Source organism: Typha latifolia, chromosome 4, assembly GCF_019914945.1.
Source record: "Typha latifolia isolate L0001 chromosome 4, TyphaL0001v2, whole genome shotgun sequence".
In the NCBI taxonomy this organism is placed as follows: domain Eukaryota; kingdom Viridiplantae; phylum Streptophyta; class Magnoliopsida; order Poales; family Typhaceae; genus Typha; species Typha latifolia.
In genome coordinates this window covers 16867437-16882306 of record NC_133089.1, presented here as the reverse complement: position 1 = coordinate 16882306, position 14870 = coordinate 16867437, and the positions used below count along the sequence as shown (strand labels likewise).

General features: G+C 38.2%; 3 protein-coding genes across 3 annotated transcripts; all 3 read left to right on the top strand.

The window, feature by feature from the left end:
- Window positions 1-134: 134 nt before the first annotated feature.
- Window positions 135-2954, top strand: LOC140786754 (ras-related protein Rab11D-like). The gene is made up of 2 exons (XM_073135382.1): window positions 135-686; window positions 2285-2954. The coding sequence occupies exons 1-2, from the start codon at window positions 475-477 to the stop codon at window positions 2733-2735; spliced, it is 663 nt and encodes a 220-aa protein (XP_072991483.1). The 5' UTR covers window positions 135-474; the 3' UTR covers window positions 2736-2954.
- A 346-nt stretch (window positions 2955-3300) lies between these two features.
- LOC140786748 (lysine-specific demethylase JMJ21) lies at window positions 3301-11003 on the top strand. The gene is made up of 16 exons (XM_073135375.1): window positions 3301-3647; window positions 3909-4016; window positions 4165-4220; window positions 4317-4459; window positions 4733-4930; window positions 5012-5211; window positions 5741-5840; window positions 5923-6513; window positions 6664-6786; window positions 7463-7543; window positions 7620-7927; window positions 8061-8357; window positions 8833-8917; window positions 9000-9219; window positions 9885-10065; window positions 10710-11003. The coding sequence occupies exons 1-16, from the start codon at window positions 3514-3516 to the stop codon at window positions 10855-10857; spliced, it is 2973 nt and encodes a 990-aa protein (XP_072991476.1). The 5' UTR covers window positions 3301-3513; the 3' UTR covers window positions 10858-11003.
- A 1025-nt stretch (window positions 11004-12028) lies between these two features.
- LOC140786753 (14-3-3 protein 2-like) lies at window positions 12029-14767 on the top strand. The gene is made up of 4 exons (XM_073135381.1): window positions 12029-12656; window positions 12742-12864; window positions 14140-14256; window positions 14358-14767. The coding sequence occupies exons 1-4, from the start codon at window positions 12177-12179 to the stop codon at window positions 14409-14411; spliced, it is 774 nt and encodes a 257-aa protein (XP_072991482.1). The 5' UTR covers window positions 12029-12176; the 3' UTR covers window positions 14412-14767.
- Window positions 14768-14870: the final 103 nt, after the last annotated feature.

The window sequence follows — 14870 nt, the reverse complement described above, 5'->3', positions numbered from 1 at the left end:
CGGTGGAATCGATTTGCTAATTGTTGGTGTATCATGATGCACCAAGCATTCTAATCGCAGCTAAATTAACAAACATTTAATTTGCATTATGACCTTTGGATTCAAATGCGACATATCGCCCACTAGTCGGTAGTGTATAGGGTGGCGTTTCTATTTCAGATCATGTCCGGTGACAACTCGCTTAAGCAACCAATTTACGAAAACACCCCTCATTTCGCCGGATCCCGGAGCCGATAACAAATTAACAACAGTATACGGTACCCCTCGTCCCTCGACAAATCTTCGATTGGAAGGCGAGAGGGCATTTTCGTCCTCCCCGGCTCTTTTTAAGACACGACCTTATCCGGTCGCTCATCAGTTCTACTATAGCAGAATCTAGATCCTCACTCCCCCGTTACCGTCTTCTTCCTTAGCTCGACTCTATCCCGTGCCTCTCGCTACTTTGCTGCGTCCGGTGCTGTCGGTCACCGGAGGATGGCGGCAGGGGACAAGATTGACTACGTGTTCAAGGTGGTGCTCATCGGCGACTCGGCGGTGGGGAAGTCACAGATCCTGGCCCGGTTCGCACGCAACGAGTTCAGCCTCGACTCCAAGGCCACCATTGGGGTCGAGTTCCAGACCCGCACCCTCGTCATCGAGCACAAGAGCGTCAAGGCCCAGATCTGGGACACCGCCGGCCAAGAGAGGTGCGCAAAACCCTAACCCTACATTCTCGTTCTCGTTCTCGTTCTTCTCCTTGATCTGTGCTTGGATTTATTGTTTTCTTACGGTGGATCTAGTGTGGTGGTGTTTGGAGAGCTAATGAGAGATCCATGAGAGTGTTTGTGTCCTCGATTAGTTGCGTGTTTGGATCTGTGCTCGTGTTGCATTCCTGTGTCCTTATAGGTGCTATGTCTGTGATACTATGGAAGGTCATTGAGTATTTCAAATATTTTATATTTATGAAGAATTATAGTAGAGGAGTGGATGTTGATGCACAGAGATGAATGGTTTTGAAGGATAAATTTATTGAAATGATAGTGACTTGTGGAAGTAGAGATTATGGGGATGTTTAACTAGAATTAATTTAAGATGCAGGATTAGAGCTACTAATCCTTTCTTTAAATGTCTTGAATGCAACTCTATTCGTTTTCTCTACCTCAAGATTTTCCAGTTGCTACTAAGGATCCAAATATCTGGTCTTAAATAGTGAGGATTAAATACTTGCTCTTGTGGTTGCTGTTCTTCAAGCAATAGCAGTCATTGTTTTATGGAGCTAATAAGCCTCAATAATGTGAAGGATATCAATGAGAGGTACACTTTATTGCAAAAAAATGGATATCTATGACAATATTTTCTCTCTGGGATATGTCAACATAGATATGGCCTGAAGCTCATTCCAAAGTTCAATTTAGTTATATAGAGTGTGTGACATGGTGCAATAATAATTCTTCTCCCTTGCTTTCAAGAGGTCTTGGTTTAGGTTGTGGAAACGGCATCCCCAAAAATATGGATATGGGTGCATATATGTTTCCTCCCTAGATCACACATAGATAGGAGGCACTTGTGACACCAGTGCAGTATTGTTTGTCAACATATTATACTTGTTGGTAAAAATGCATATCTGCTTCTCTTTGCAGTCTTTTGTCTTTTCTCCTAATGAATTTGGGAAATGTGGACTCTCTTCGTCAAAAATTGATGCTTCAATGAATTGTACTTCAATCGGACATCTTTCTGCTCTTCTTAGGTTTCAACACCTCAGTGTGGTTACGTTTGCAACTTGATAGTGTAATTATGAGAAACTGGAAGCGCATAATATGTGATTGATGGTAACATTGTTATTGTTAGCAAGTATATTTTGAGAGGACCCGTCCTGAACCACTTCCCATGTTTACATTTCTTAGCTCAGAATTTTTTATTTCCATTTCCTTGTTACTGTTTTTTGGTGCCATCTGAGACTGAGGAAGGTTTTGGAATATGCTTAAGGATGTATCTGTTGGAGAAGACTCTCCTGTATTGGTGCTAAAGATTGCCATTGGCATATAGAGGAGAATCATAAGTGAGATAGTCTGATTGCTATTTGCTTATGGTAGAGAATTATAAGTAAGCTTCTTTAACTGTGTTGGTGACCGTTACTAAAGATTAACCAGTACTTCCCTCTGTTGTTTGCATCAATAAATTTTGACATTTTCTTTAACATTGTTGGATCTGTTGTCTTTGTCATATTTGTGGTTCCTTTTTATTGTCCTGACTCTCTTCTAATCTAGTGCATAACAAGGGTTGCTGATGGTTTTGATGGCCGTAGGTATAGGGCTGTCACAAGTGCATACTACCGTGGAGCTGTTGGTGCATTGCTGGTCTATGACATAACAAAGCGTCAGACCTTCGACCACATATCTAGGTGGCTGGATGAGCTGCGTGGCCATGCTGACAAGAATATTGTGATCATGCTGATTGGCAACAAGACTGACCTCGAGGATCAGAGAGCTGTAAGCACCGAAGATGCCAAAGAGTTTGCTGAGAAGGAGAACCTCTTTTTCCTCGAAACATCGGCACTGCAAGCCACCAACGTTGAGGCCGCTTTCCAGACTGTTCTAACTGAGATCTTCAACATTGTCAACAAGAAGAACCTCCCTGCCGACCCTCAAAAGAACATTAACGGTCTTCCAGGTCCTGCTCTTTCAGGGAAGAAGATTGTCGTCCCTGGTCCAGCACAAGAGATCCCTAAGAATAAGATGTGCTGCCAGGCTTCATGAATTCTTTTTCCTTTTCCTCTACTTGTGCTCTAAGTGTAACAGTTGTATATCCTATTGGTATAGTTTAGGTATGAGGGAATTAATAGCTGAACTTGGTTAGATAATTCATGCATCGGTTGGTTATGGTTGTGTCTAGATCAAGAAGAGAGTATCGGTTGTTTCTCTGCTGTACTAAAATATATCGATTATTCAGTGGTATTTTCCATAAAATTACTCAAAGGTGATTCATTGCAATGTATTTATGTAAATATTAGTTAAATCAAGCCAATTTTTTTTAAAGTTTTGGTAATAATATGAGTGAGCTATTAAAATTTGAGCGTGGTTTTTTTAAAGATTAAATATATACCTTTCTAGAGTGCACATAATATATATTAGAGACGGCCACAGGAGTTTAATTTTATTATTATCAAATTTTTTTAAAAAAATTTAGTATGAATAGCCCTAATTTTATCAATGCTTAATCTTACTATTATCAAAACTTAAAATTTAAGAAAATTTTGGTGCAAATAGCTCTAATTTTATTTTCAATTATGTATATATAACAAAGGAAAGAGTATTTCTAATTATTCTCGTCTAGTCGTCTGTACACGGCTACATAATACCTATCCGCCCGCGGGTTTCCGACCGCGTTTCTCGCGCGTCGAGGTTACGCGCTCTCTTCTTCCTTCTTCGCTTTCCTCCTCCATCTTCCTTTTATTCTTCTTCTCTCTCTCAATCTACGAGATCTCGTCAACGCACGGTATCCCCCAAATCCAGTAACGAATCCGATAACCCAAAAATGGATCAGTATCCGCCTAGAGATCGGCGGCCCGACGCCCTCGGCGATCTCCGACTCCTCCCCGACGAGGTCATCTGCGCCATCCTGGACCTCCTCTCCCCTTCCGATCTCGGCCGCCTCGCTTGTGTCAGCAGGTCCTCCTCTCTCTCTCTTCTCTCTGTTCAGAATCGTCTTAAGAGATCTTTTAAAAAGAACAAGAAAAAACTATGTGAAACTTCGAATTTGTACTCTGTTGATCAATCATCAAATTTAGAAATAGTGAAAGGGTTGTGCTCGAATCAGAATTAGTGAACTATGTGTGGATTGATAATTTTCGTAGGTCCGAAAGTTCAGCTCCTTCTCTTTTACCAAGATTGTATATTTAACTAAAGTATGTCCTGTTGAATTGCTCATAGTGTTATGTACATACTGTGCAACGAAGAGCCACTCTGGATGAATAAATGCCTCTCGGTTGGTGGTCTTATTGAGTATAGAGGATCTTGGAAGAAGACTACATTGTCTAGGTAATGCAAGGAATTTTACATCAATCAGGCATGTGTTAGTAGTCTTACTGTGTTACTTCGTGTCTGTATAGTCTCATGTGATCTTACATGTTTGTGTGAGCCTTTGTGTGTTTTAATAGTCTTATTACTAAAGATTTCTACTTTGCAGTCTAAATCTTTATGCTGAGAAAGAAGAAGTTTGCCAGAAACCTTTACATTTTGATGGTAACAGAGCATTTCTAGTGCCTTTTGCTATTATAGCTACACATTTCCTTTGTTAGGAGTTAACTTGTTCTTTTTCTCTATTTCTTTTTCCTGCAGGATTCAACTCCTTGTTCTTATATAGGAGATGGTATAGGTGTTTTACAATGTTGAATGCCTTTTATTTAGACAATGGAGTTTTGGAAAGAAAGAAGGACCTTTCATTGGATGAGTTCCATTCTCAATATGATGGCAAAAAGCCGGTAAAGACCTACTACTAGATTTTCAGTGTTGTTCATGGAGGATTTTATTCTGCTTGGCAGTTTTCTTTTGTTGTGGAGAGTCATGCACTTATTTGGCCTTCTCTCGTCCTTTGTAGAGTCTACCCTTGCCTTGTATGTGGAACCATTTTTTTTTAAGCTTTAAGTCTTTTCCTTGTTAATTTGCAATTTGTAGTTTTGACTTTTGAAGCACTTCGGGTATTGTGCACGATTTTTCAACTAGCTTTCTTATAATGCAGCATCTTTTACTTTCAGGTTCTGCTTACTGAGTTGGCGGAAACTTGGCCAGCAAAATCTAAATGGACAATTGACCAATTATTGTTGAATTGTGGAGATGTTGCATTTAGGATATCACAAAGAACTCCAAAAAAAGTAAAAATGAAATTCAAGGATTATGTTTCCTACATGAAAATCCAGCATGATGAAGATCCTCTTTACATTTTTGACGACAATGTAACTATACTATTCCAGAGAGCTCTAACCAAAATTACTTATAACTTGATTTCCAATGTCTAAAAGGATATGATTTTACAGTTTGGAGAAGCTGCACCTGCTTTATTGGAAGATTATAGTGTTCCTCATTTGTTTCAAGAGGACTTCTTTGATGTGCTAGATCATGATCAACGACCTCCATTTAGATGGCTTATTATAGGGCCGGAGAGGTCAGGTGCATCTTGGCATGTGGATCCCGGCTTGACTAGTGCATGGAATACTCTTCTCTGTGGGAGGAAAAGGTTAGTTAACTTTTTGAGAAAGCATGCTGTTTGTTAACCTAGAACATATCTGATATTGTGCACATTTCGCTTGTACTTATATATTTCAATCACAAGATGGAAATTCATATGATGAACTGATTGTCAGTTCCTCTGAAATCTATATTTCTTTGAGTGTTCTAGGCAATTGCTTGTTGTTTACCTTTATATATCTGAAAAATTACATCACAGAGTATTAGATCACTATTTTATAAGTTTGACATAGCTAATTTGTCAAGGCCAAAAATGAAGATAAATTTCTTCTCTTAAAATTTTTCTTTCCTTTTCAATCTATTTTATGCACCTAGCAGTTATGTGGCACATAATATGCATAAAGAGAATCTATGCAATGGAAGCATTAGTTACGTTTATATATATATATATATATGTGTGTGTGTGTGTGTGTGTGTGTGTGTGTGTGTGTGTGTGTGTGTGTGATGATGGTTTTTGTATATCTTCGTAGGTTTAGCCGCTGAAAATCAACTAATATGTGATGATGATTTCTTTACAGATGGGCTTTGTACCCCCCTGGTAGAGTACCTGCAGGTGTTACTGTACATGTAAGTGAGGAAGATGGTGATGTTAATATTGAGGGACCTACATCCTTGCAGGTGACTTATTTACTGTCTCTTTACGAATTCTATCATAGGCATGTCTTTTATGTCTCATATGGCACAAATTTGTTGTTTGCAGTGGTGGCTCGATATCTATCCTCAACTCGCAGACAATGATAAGCCATTCGAATGTACCCAACTTCCAGGAGAGACTATATTTGTTCCCAGTGGCTGGTGGCATTGTGTTCTGAATCTAGAAACAACTATAGCTGTCACACAGAACTTTGTAAATCCATCAAATTTTGAATTTGTATGTCTGGATGTGGCACCTGGACACCGTCATAAAGGTGTTTGTCGAGCAGGATTGCTGGCTGTTCGTGATGAGGATATTGGAGATGGAAAAGATCATACATTGTCTGAAATAAACAAATTGAATCACTCTGACATGACTCGAAAAGAGAAAAGGCACAAAAGTCCAGAGCCTGTAAAAGAACCATATAGAAATGGTTGCAGCGGGCATGCTGTAGATGAGCTCTTGGAAGTTGATAAAAGTTTGCAGTATCAAATGTTTTCATATGATATAGATTTCTTATCTAAATTCTTGGAGGAAGAAAAAGATCACTATTGTTCCATTTGGAGCTCCAGCAACTACATTGGGCAAAGAGAATTTAGAGAATGGTTGCATAAACTATGGATTGTTAAACCAGCAATGAGAAAATTAATATGGAAGGCCAGTGCTGCAAAATTGTCTTCAATCTGATTGTTACTGCACATTACATTATTAATATTTTTTCTCTAAATTTTTATATCATGGTTTCAAGCTTTTTATATTAAGTACCAACTCTACTTTTTCTATATTGAACATGGATTATTATTACAGGGTGCTTGCCTAGCTATAAATGTGGACAAATGGTATGCATACCTCTTGGAGATTTGTGCATCCCATAATTTGCCATCTCCCTCAGATGATGAAAAGCTTCCTGTTGGCACAGGTAGCAACCCTGTAAGTAATATCATTTTCATTTTTGTCAGTGCCTATCTCCAATTACAGTTATTTGAATTTGACCTTGTCTTTCCTGTCACTATGAGGGTGTCAAGAAATATAAAGATCAGGATGACAGTGAAAGCTGATCTTTTGGATTTGAGAGTGACCACTTTTGCATGGCAATAGTTCATGATGTCTTTATTGACACTATCATTTGCATGATACAATAAAACCATGAAGATTAGGACTGCTCTATTATATATCATCAGCGCTCTTAAGGTGATCCATTAAAGAATAGCCAATGTTGCACCAATTAAGGCATGTGTCAGGCATGGAACAGGGGGAGCATCCTACAGTATTGCCAAAAATTGTATCAGCATTTGTTGAAACCATATGATAGGATGTTATAAGTTACAAGATACTGCTCTAGGTTGAATCTCTGGTGTTAAAGCTTGTACAGAAGCAGCGGTAAAGGCATGATGGATCAAAGGTTAATGCTAACTTGCATAGAGCTGAATGTTAGGAATGATAATCTACAGGGAAGCAATAATGCACACTTATGAGACTTGTTTTTGCTGATTGGTCATCAAAAACATATTTAAACTACACCTCATTATAAAAAGTTCTGTCCATCTTACTTTTGTAGCTACAATTGAAAATGTAATACGAGTTTTTTAATTTATTTTCTGTACAGGTTTTCCTCATTTCTGACAATGTAATAAAAATTTACACTGAAGGAGGGTTTGAATCTGCTATTCATGGCCAGGGCACAGAGGTTTTACTTTAGTTCCTGCAATTCTTTACATATCCAACTATGTTTCTTCTCTTATACATGGAGTTCCTTTCTACAGCTTGAATTCTACCATCTTCTTGGCAAAGTTGGCTCATCATTGATAGAGCATGTCCCAGATGTTGTTGCCAGTGGGTTTCTTGTGGTTGAAAATGGTTTACATAAAGCAGTTCCATGGGATGGAAAAGGAGTCCCAGAAGTAATTGCCAAATTCTATCCTACAAAGAACTCCTATCCTGAGGATTGCTTTCCTTTTGGTATATGGAACAAAAAAATATTTGAGCTAAAAAATTCAGGAGATTTCTCAAGCACAATAATGTGGCCGTATATAGTAACTAAAAGATGTAAAGGGGATATTTTTGCTCATATGTAAGTTCTGTTTTCTGCAAATGTTGTAATCAGCCATCATTTTGTTTACTGTATCCTATTTACTGTGCTTGAAAGATGGTGGATCACAATAACATACTTGCCTCTACCTTTTTTTTTTTTCTTCTATTTGCAGAAGGGATACATTGTCAAAGGATGATTTATTGCATCTTGCTTCGTTCTTGGGAGACCAATTAAGGAGCCTTCATCTTTTGCCCCTTCCACCTATTCAAAATGGATTGAAATCAGAAATCAATGAGATAAAGTTGATGGCAGGAATATCCAGTAATCTGGCTGAAGGAGCTGAGACAACTATATCACATGCTTCTGCAGAAATATTATCCGGAGCTTTTAATATTCCACCTGAATGGAAACTTACTGTTGTTGCACTAGATGAGAGGAAAAAGAACACGAGAAAACGTCTTCTTCAGTGGTAAGTGTTTGTTGCATTAAATAGTAAACCACTTTCCATAGCAAAGTCATACTTCACCTATGTCTTTATTTTTAATGGGTCTCCTTTTCCTTTTATTTTGGCTTGTTGGAAACTGGGATGACAGTTGTTAAAGATTGATTTGCTACATTTCATCTCAGGATCTTATACCTATTGGAATATTTATATGAAGATTATGTAATCTATTTAGAGTAAGAAATTTATTGTAATGTGATGTTGCAATGAAAATGGAGATTGAGACATGGATGATGGAAGATAAACGATAATAATGCAATCAACGCTAGCAGAAAATTCTTGCAATATGCTATTTGGAGATCTTAGATAAAGAATGTACAACAAAAGAAACTGGATTCTTTCTGAGCAACAAGTTTGTGTGTGCTTTTTTCAAAAGTGATGTAGCTTTGGAACCAAAGAAGTAATCTAGATGTTCTGACATTATTTGATTAATATTATTTAGGGGGGATCCCATTCCAGGACTTCTAATTGAGAAAGCTGAAGAATATCTTCCACACGATGTAGTCCTTCTGCTTGGCTTGGTGAAGGTAATTTCAAGATTTTCCTTTTGTTCTACTTGCATTGCATCTCAAACTTTAGAATTGACACTCCTTTGGTTGAATGCATCAGGGTGATGATGGTTTATATGGAGTATGTTGTTCACCTTCTTGGATCCATTCTGATATTATGGACGATAACATTCACATGGAACCAGTTCTGCCTATGCACTGCTATGATGAGGGTGCTCTACACATAGGCCCAAATATAAATGGCAAAAATGTACCTTGTCAAGGAGAGCTGAGAAAGTGGAATCCCACTCACATAATTGATCTCAGTGATCTCTCTATAGGTGAGCAACTTTTCATTCATATCTTATACAGTTGTACTTCATATTATACAATTCTCCTCTTCAATATGTCTGCCTGACCCTAGTGAGGTAAAACTTCAACTATGGCAATATATATTAATGGTTTCAAGTATCCACTCATAAGTTAATTGTACACCTAGTATAATAATATCTAGTTGATTTAATTAAGAGAGGAAAAAAGCCAGAGTCGTTCAGTTAAATTATCAGATAACCGAACCTTGGTTAAGGGAACTTTGCCCAATACTACTTCCTTTCTTGTTCTGGGATAGATGGGTTTAATTAACTTTGAATTGTGCACATCATTTTCTTACATGAAAATTCTTATTGTCCTAGTTACTTTTGTGTTACTTTTGTGTTTTGATTATGCCTTTCTACGCTATCATAAGAATGAGCTGTTTACGCTGTCATCTTGGGTAGATGAACAAATAATCCTACTTGCTAATATTATGGGGAATAACTGCTCTAACAATATGCACAGAAAGAAAACAGTGATTTATGAACAATTTGGTAATACCATGTTGCACATTGGTTAATTAAATTTATTGTTTTAATGTTATCTTACACATACAAACAATTTTGTTATTGTGATCATGCAATATTTACTTATTGCTGCTTACAATTTCAGTATCTTGTAAATTCTTCTTCAGGTGATCCATTATACGATTTCATTCCATTATACTTGGATGTTTTCCGAGGGGATGTTTGTATGCTTAGGAGGTTTCTAGAATCATATGGACTTCCTTTATCGAAACGAGCAGCAGATCATGATATACTTTCTGATGGGTCAGTGGAAAAAAGCAAGTTCAGAAGGATATCATATCGCGCAATGTATGTGCTCTCAGTACTTATATATGCATTCTCTTCTGATTCTGGCCATATTGTTCTTCTTAAAAAAATTTATACTTTGAGAGGTCAATTTGTATTTTCATCCTTTATAAGATTGTTAAGTAAATGTTTCATGCAACCAATGACTTAGTGTTATTAGATATGAAGTAAATTTTCTTACTGTTAAAAATGTTACGTACTATGTCTGAACAACAGAAAGGTTGTCTGTACTTGATTCTTTAGCATCATGGACCAGTTTAACAGACATGATCATCACTTTCATTTTTCACTCTCTTAAGAAAGGAGAATGTCTAGAGTTATAGGACATAATACAAATTCCGATCTTGCACCTATAGTTGCTTTGCCAAGAAACAGCTGCAAAATCAAACTAACCACATTTTTTTTACTGGAAGCTTGCAGTTCTAATAAAGAGAAAATTGGGCCTGTAGAACAGCTACTACAAAAGATATTGATCGACGCATTTCATACTCCTTTTCTTTTTCTTGTTGGCACTATCATCTATACGCTCTTTCTCTCTATTTTGAATCTATACGAAATTAAATGCTACATGATCACCATTTGTTGTTTGTGATGCTGATTTTTAGAAAATGATGCTGATTCCACTGTACGTTTCTGTTCCTCAACAGGTGTTATTGTATCTTACATGAGGAGAATGTTTTGGGAGCCATATTTAATTTATGGAAGGAGTTGAGGACAGCCACATCTTGGCAAGTTGTGGAAGAAACAATCTTTGGAGAGTTGAATAATTACCAACACAATGTACAGCAGATCTGATTCCTCCTACAATGCCAATGAATCTCACTTTTTTTTTTACCTTTTCTCTTCCTTTGGAAACTGTTCTTGTAACACTCGTGAAATTATAGTCTAAACATTGTCTGGATTAATTTGAAACTAAGTTCCATAAAGTAAAATTCTTTTTATTTTTTGTTGTTGTTGTAAGATTCTATCTATTGTTCTACTTTTTGCCTTGCTTCTTGGCTCTCTTTCTTTTTCATCATCTGACAGCTTAGTTAACTCCATTTGCTCATCTTGTTGTCAAGCACTTCAAAACCATGGGCAAGACCAATGTGTATGCTTTTTAAAATTCGGTAAAAAATTCGAAGAGGAGGAGACTCTCTCACACTCTCCTACCCAGGCCATAAATGACAAACCCAACCAATTTGGGACCCACAATTCCCATTGCTGGTCACTTTTGGAGTTCTTTCGTGGATACACTGGATTAATGTTCACCTTGAGACCTACATCAACCGTCTGATTAGAGTCGGATGGTCTATGATGAGCTCAAAAGTCTCAAACCTTATCAAAAAAAGCGCCGAAGGAGCCCAAAATGTCAGACGCTTTTTCTCAAAGTCGTCTTCGGCGCTATTAGTTTAATATCCGGATGACTCATCCTGCCAGCTGTGTCGGAGGTCGGCTATGGCGTGATTCAGTTGTTTAACGTCTACGTGTCGAATATTAAATGGCTGGAGTAGCTGTCTTTCCTTACCAGCATCGCTGCGTTTCTTTTCTTAATGGTGCGGCGCGGTGATCTGACGGATAAGGTGGTTTAGACTAGAAAACCAACGTCCAGATGCACTAAACGCATACAATATTTTATGAGAACGTCCGATCAAAGATTTCACCTTCCGGAGATTCTTGCGAGTTTTTGCATATCACCGCCTATATTTTATTGTTATTGGTAAAACGTCCGTCCTCCTTTTTCAGATAGATATATCTAGAATCTTTTATCTTTTTGATAAGTTGCAGCAAATATGGGAATAAGGAGGGAAAAGAAGGATATTTTGGCTGGAAAAAATGGTTGTTAATAATATTAATTTTGATACAATTAAAGGTGGTATTTTACAAATAGATCCGGAAAAGAAAATAAGTTGCTTTGTGCCTTTGTGAATATGAAGAGGAGGTGGTTTGTTGCATTAAGGTGAAACTATAGGCAGTGATATGCAAAATACCGCTCTTAAATCATATACTCCGCCTTCTTCATAGTCTTCCTGTTTTCTCCCACCTTTCTTTCTCGTCGTCTCTCCTGATCTCCTCACCTCTCATCACCTCTAATCCCCTCTAATTCCTTCTCTTTTTATCAATCTCGATCTCCAATGGCAACGAGGGAGGAGAACGTGTACATGGCGAAACTAGCGGAGCAAGCGGAGCGGTACGAAGAGATGGTGGAGTTCATGGAGAAGGTGACCACCTCCGCCGGCAATATGGAGGAGGAGCTCACCGTCGAGGAGCGCAATCTCCTCTCCGTCGCCTACAAGAACGTCATCGGCGCGCGGCGCGCCTCGTGGCGGATCGTCTCCTCCATCGAGCAGAAAGAGGAGTCCCGGGGCAACGAGGGGCACGTGACGGCGATCCGGTCCTACAGATCCAAGATCGAGTCCGAGCTCACTTCGATCTGCGGTGGTATCCTGCGGCTACTTGACTCCTACCTCGTGCCCTCCTCTATCGGCCCCGATTCCAAGGTGTTCTACCTCAAGATGAAGGGCGATTACCACAGATATCTCGCCGAATTCCAGACCGGGTCCGATCGGAAGAGCGCCGCGGAGAGCACCCTCGCCGCGTACAAATCCGCTCAGGTTCGTATAAGATATGATTTAACGTGATCTTCTTAGGCTTAGATTTAGGGTTTTAGATCTGATCCGGTGGTTCTTGTGTGGATAGGAAATAGCGTTGTCGGATCTGGCGTCGACGCATCCGATCCGCTTAGGGCTGGCGCTGAACTTCTCGGTGTTCTACTACGAGATCTTGAACTCGCCGGATCGTGCATGCACTCTAGCGAAGCAGGTATGGAGATCGGATTATGGATATATGATTGGAATTATTGTGGCTGTTAACTTTGCTAGATGTTATGTTTCTTTTGCGATGGAGTTTGTTTATATTGTTGAACGGAAATCTTTTTTTTCTTTCTAAATGGCTAAATAAATGTAATATAACTGCGGTGCCACTTTTCTGAGGTGATGATTCGCAGTATAAAGGTTGAATAATTTAGTTAATTATATTTTTGTAAGTGAAATTTATTTGTTTCTCACTGTCGCCAGTGTTCAAGATTTAAAACAAAATGATTGATTTCTGCATAATTTATGTTGATTGTTGAAGGTAAATGATATGTACACCCTGTTTCGACGGATGGAGAATATAATTAACTAAATTAAGAGTGGAGAAATATTTTCTATCGTTTGGATAGAAATTTGATGAGAAAATGGAGAAGAAATTGGCACCTTTTTGTTCTCTCCAAATGTGGAGAGGAAGAGAAAGGAAGATAAAACCTAAATTTTCTCAAACCTTCTCTTCTTTTCTCTCTTTTCTCTCGTATCCAAACACGAGTAGAGAAAATGATTTTATTATTTCTTTTCATCTTCTTTCTCGTATTTTATTCATCCAAGTATAATGTAAATGAGGAGCAAAAGGGAGAAGTATATAGAGCAACCACAAGTCACATTAATTAAATTGAACATTATGTGCTTGTTTTCGCTTTATCCCTTTAGGCTCCACTTTAACAAATATGTATACAGGAATTTTCATCATTATATAAGTTTAGATCTGTGAATAGTGTTTTCTGCACTCTAAATATCACAATCTGCCCTAGGATTTCATTTACTGTACTTCATCCTGTTAGCACCAGATATGGTTTAAGTGATTGTTGTCGATGGAAGTAGTTCTGGTACTACATTGTCATTTATTGCAGTTCCAATGAACCAAATTTTCTGAAATAGTAAATTAGAATAGTGTTGCTTATAAGTGCAAACTACTTGTGGACTATGTTTCAGAAACTTCCTCATGTTAGTAAAGTTGGTACTCCAATTTAAGTGATTTTTGTCATAGTTTCATTAATGATAACCTGTGATGTCACGTCCCAGTCTGCTAATAAACTGTCTTCTTCTATATTATTTACATTGGTTTATGTTTAATGGCATAATACAGCATATACCCCTAAAAGATTTCTGACATTGAATGAAGATCATGTCAACCTGTTGCTTAATGCCTTGTGCTGTGATAAGAGCAAGTACTGTGGTTTCACGAGGCATTTATCTTACCAAATTTTCTGATGACTACTGCTAGGCATTTGATGAAGCAATTGCAGAGTTGGACACTCTTGGAGAGGAGTCATACAAGGACAGCACTCTCATAATGCAGCTCTTACGTGACAACCTGACCTTGTGGACATCAGACATGCAGGTATGTGAAATTTAGTCACATCTACAGTAAGCGCATTTGTAAATCTCATCCGTTTTATATTTTATCACACTAGCTGACTGATTGATCTATTTCCTTTACAGGATGATGGAGTAGAGGAGATCAAAGAGGCAGCTAAGCATGATGACGAGCAATAGCTAAGATAAAATAGGTTCCTGATTGAAGATTTCCCTTTGGTTCGCCCTACCTAGAATGCAGAGAAGAATCGGTCATTTGCTTCGTCAGTTTTTTGTTCCTTGTGATCTAAAGATGTTGCAGTGGTAACTGCTTCATCTTGTTTGTGTCTTTGAGTTACCCGAGTGCTTCTGTCTCTTTCTGCTCTCTTTCACATAAGTAGGTTTGCTGCCACTGTATTGATTGGAAAATGTTACAGCTCGTCTATGTTGGACGCAATTGCCCGTCCTTGGTGGGCTCTGATTGCTCTCTTGCTTGATCTGTAACTACAAAGTAATCTCTCTTGATTGTTCCAATAATGCATTAGCTCTCTTTTGCATTTTTTTTTTCTCTATGATTTCAGGGTACTGCATGGTAAAACTTCCTTGTTCAGAGCTTTTCATCAAGCATATATCCCATCTGTTGTTTAATTAGATCTTCTG

What these genes read in the sequence shown, in the direction of transcription:
- LOC140786748 (XM_073135375.1), top strand. Translation starts at nt 3,514, where the DNA reads ATGGATCAGTATCCGCCTAGAGATCGGCGGCCCGACGCCCTCGGCGAT. An exon ending in AAGAAGACTACATTGTCTAG is followed by an intron (nt 4,017 to 4,164) that starts GTAATGCAAGGA and finishes TCTACTTTGCAG; the next exon opens with TCTAAATCTTTATGCTGAGA. An exon ending in AGGATATCATATCGCGCAAT is followed by an intron (nt 10,066 to 10,709) that starts GTATGTGCTCTC and finishes GTTCCTCAACAG; the next exon opens with GTGTTATTGTATCTTACATG.
- LOC140786753 (XM_073135381.1), top strand. Translation starts at nt 12,177, where the DNA reads ATGGCAACGAGGGAGGAGAACGTGTACATGGCGAAACTAGCGGAGCAA. An exon ending in CCGCGTACAAATCCGCTCAG is followed by an intron (nt 12,657 to 12,741) that starts GTTCGTATAAGA and finishes TTGTGTGGATAG; the next exon opens with GAAATAGCGTTGTCGGATCT. An exon ending in TGTGGACATCAGACATGCAG is followed by an intron (nt 14,257 to 14,357) that starts GTATGTGAAATT and finishes TTTCCTTTACAG; the next exon opens with GATGATGGAGTAGAGGAGAT.
- LOC140786754 (XM_073135382.1), top strand. Translation starts at nt 475, where the DNA reads ATGGCGGCAGGGGACAAGATTGACTACGTGTTCAAGGTGGTGCTCATC. An exon ending in GACACCGCCGGCCAAGAGAG is followed by an intron (nt 687 to 2,284) that starts GTGCGCAAAACC and finishes TGATGGCCGTAG; the next exon opens with GTATAGGGCTGTCACAAGTG.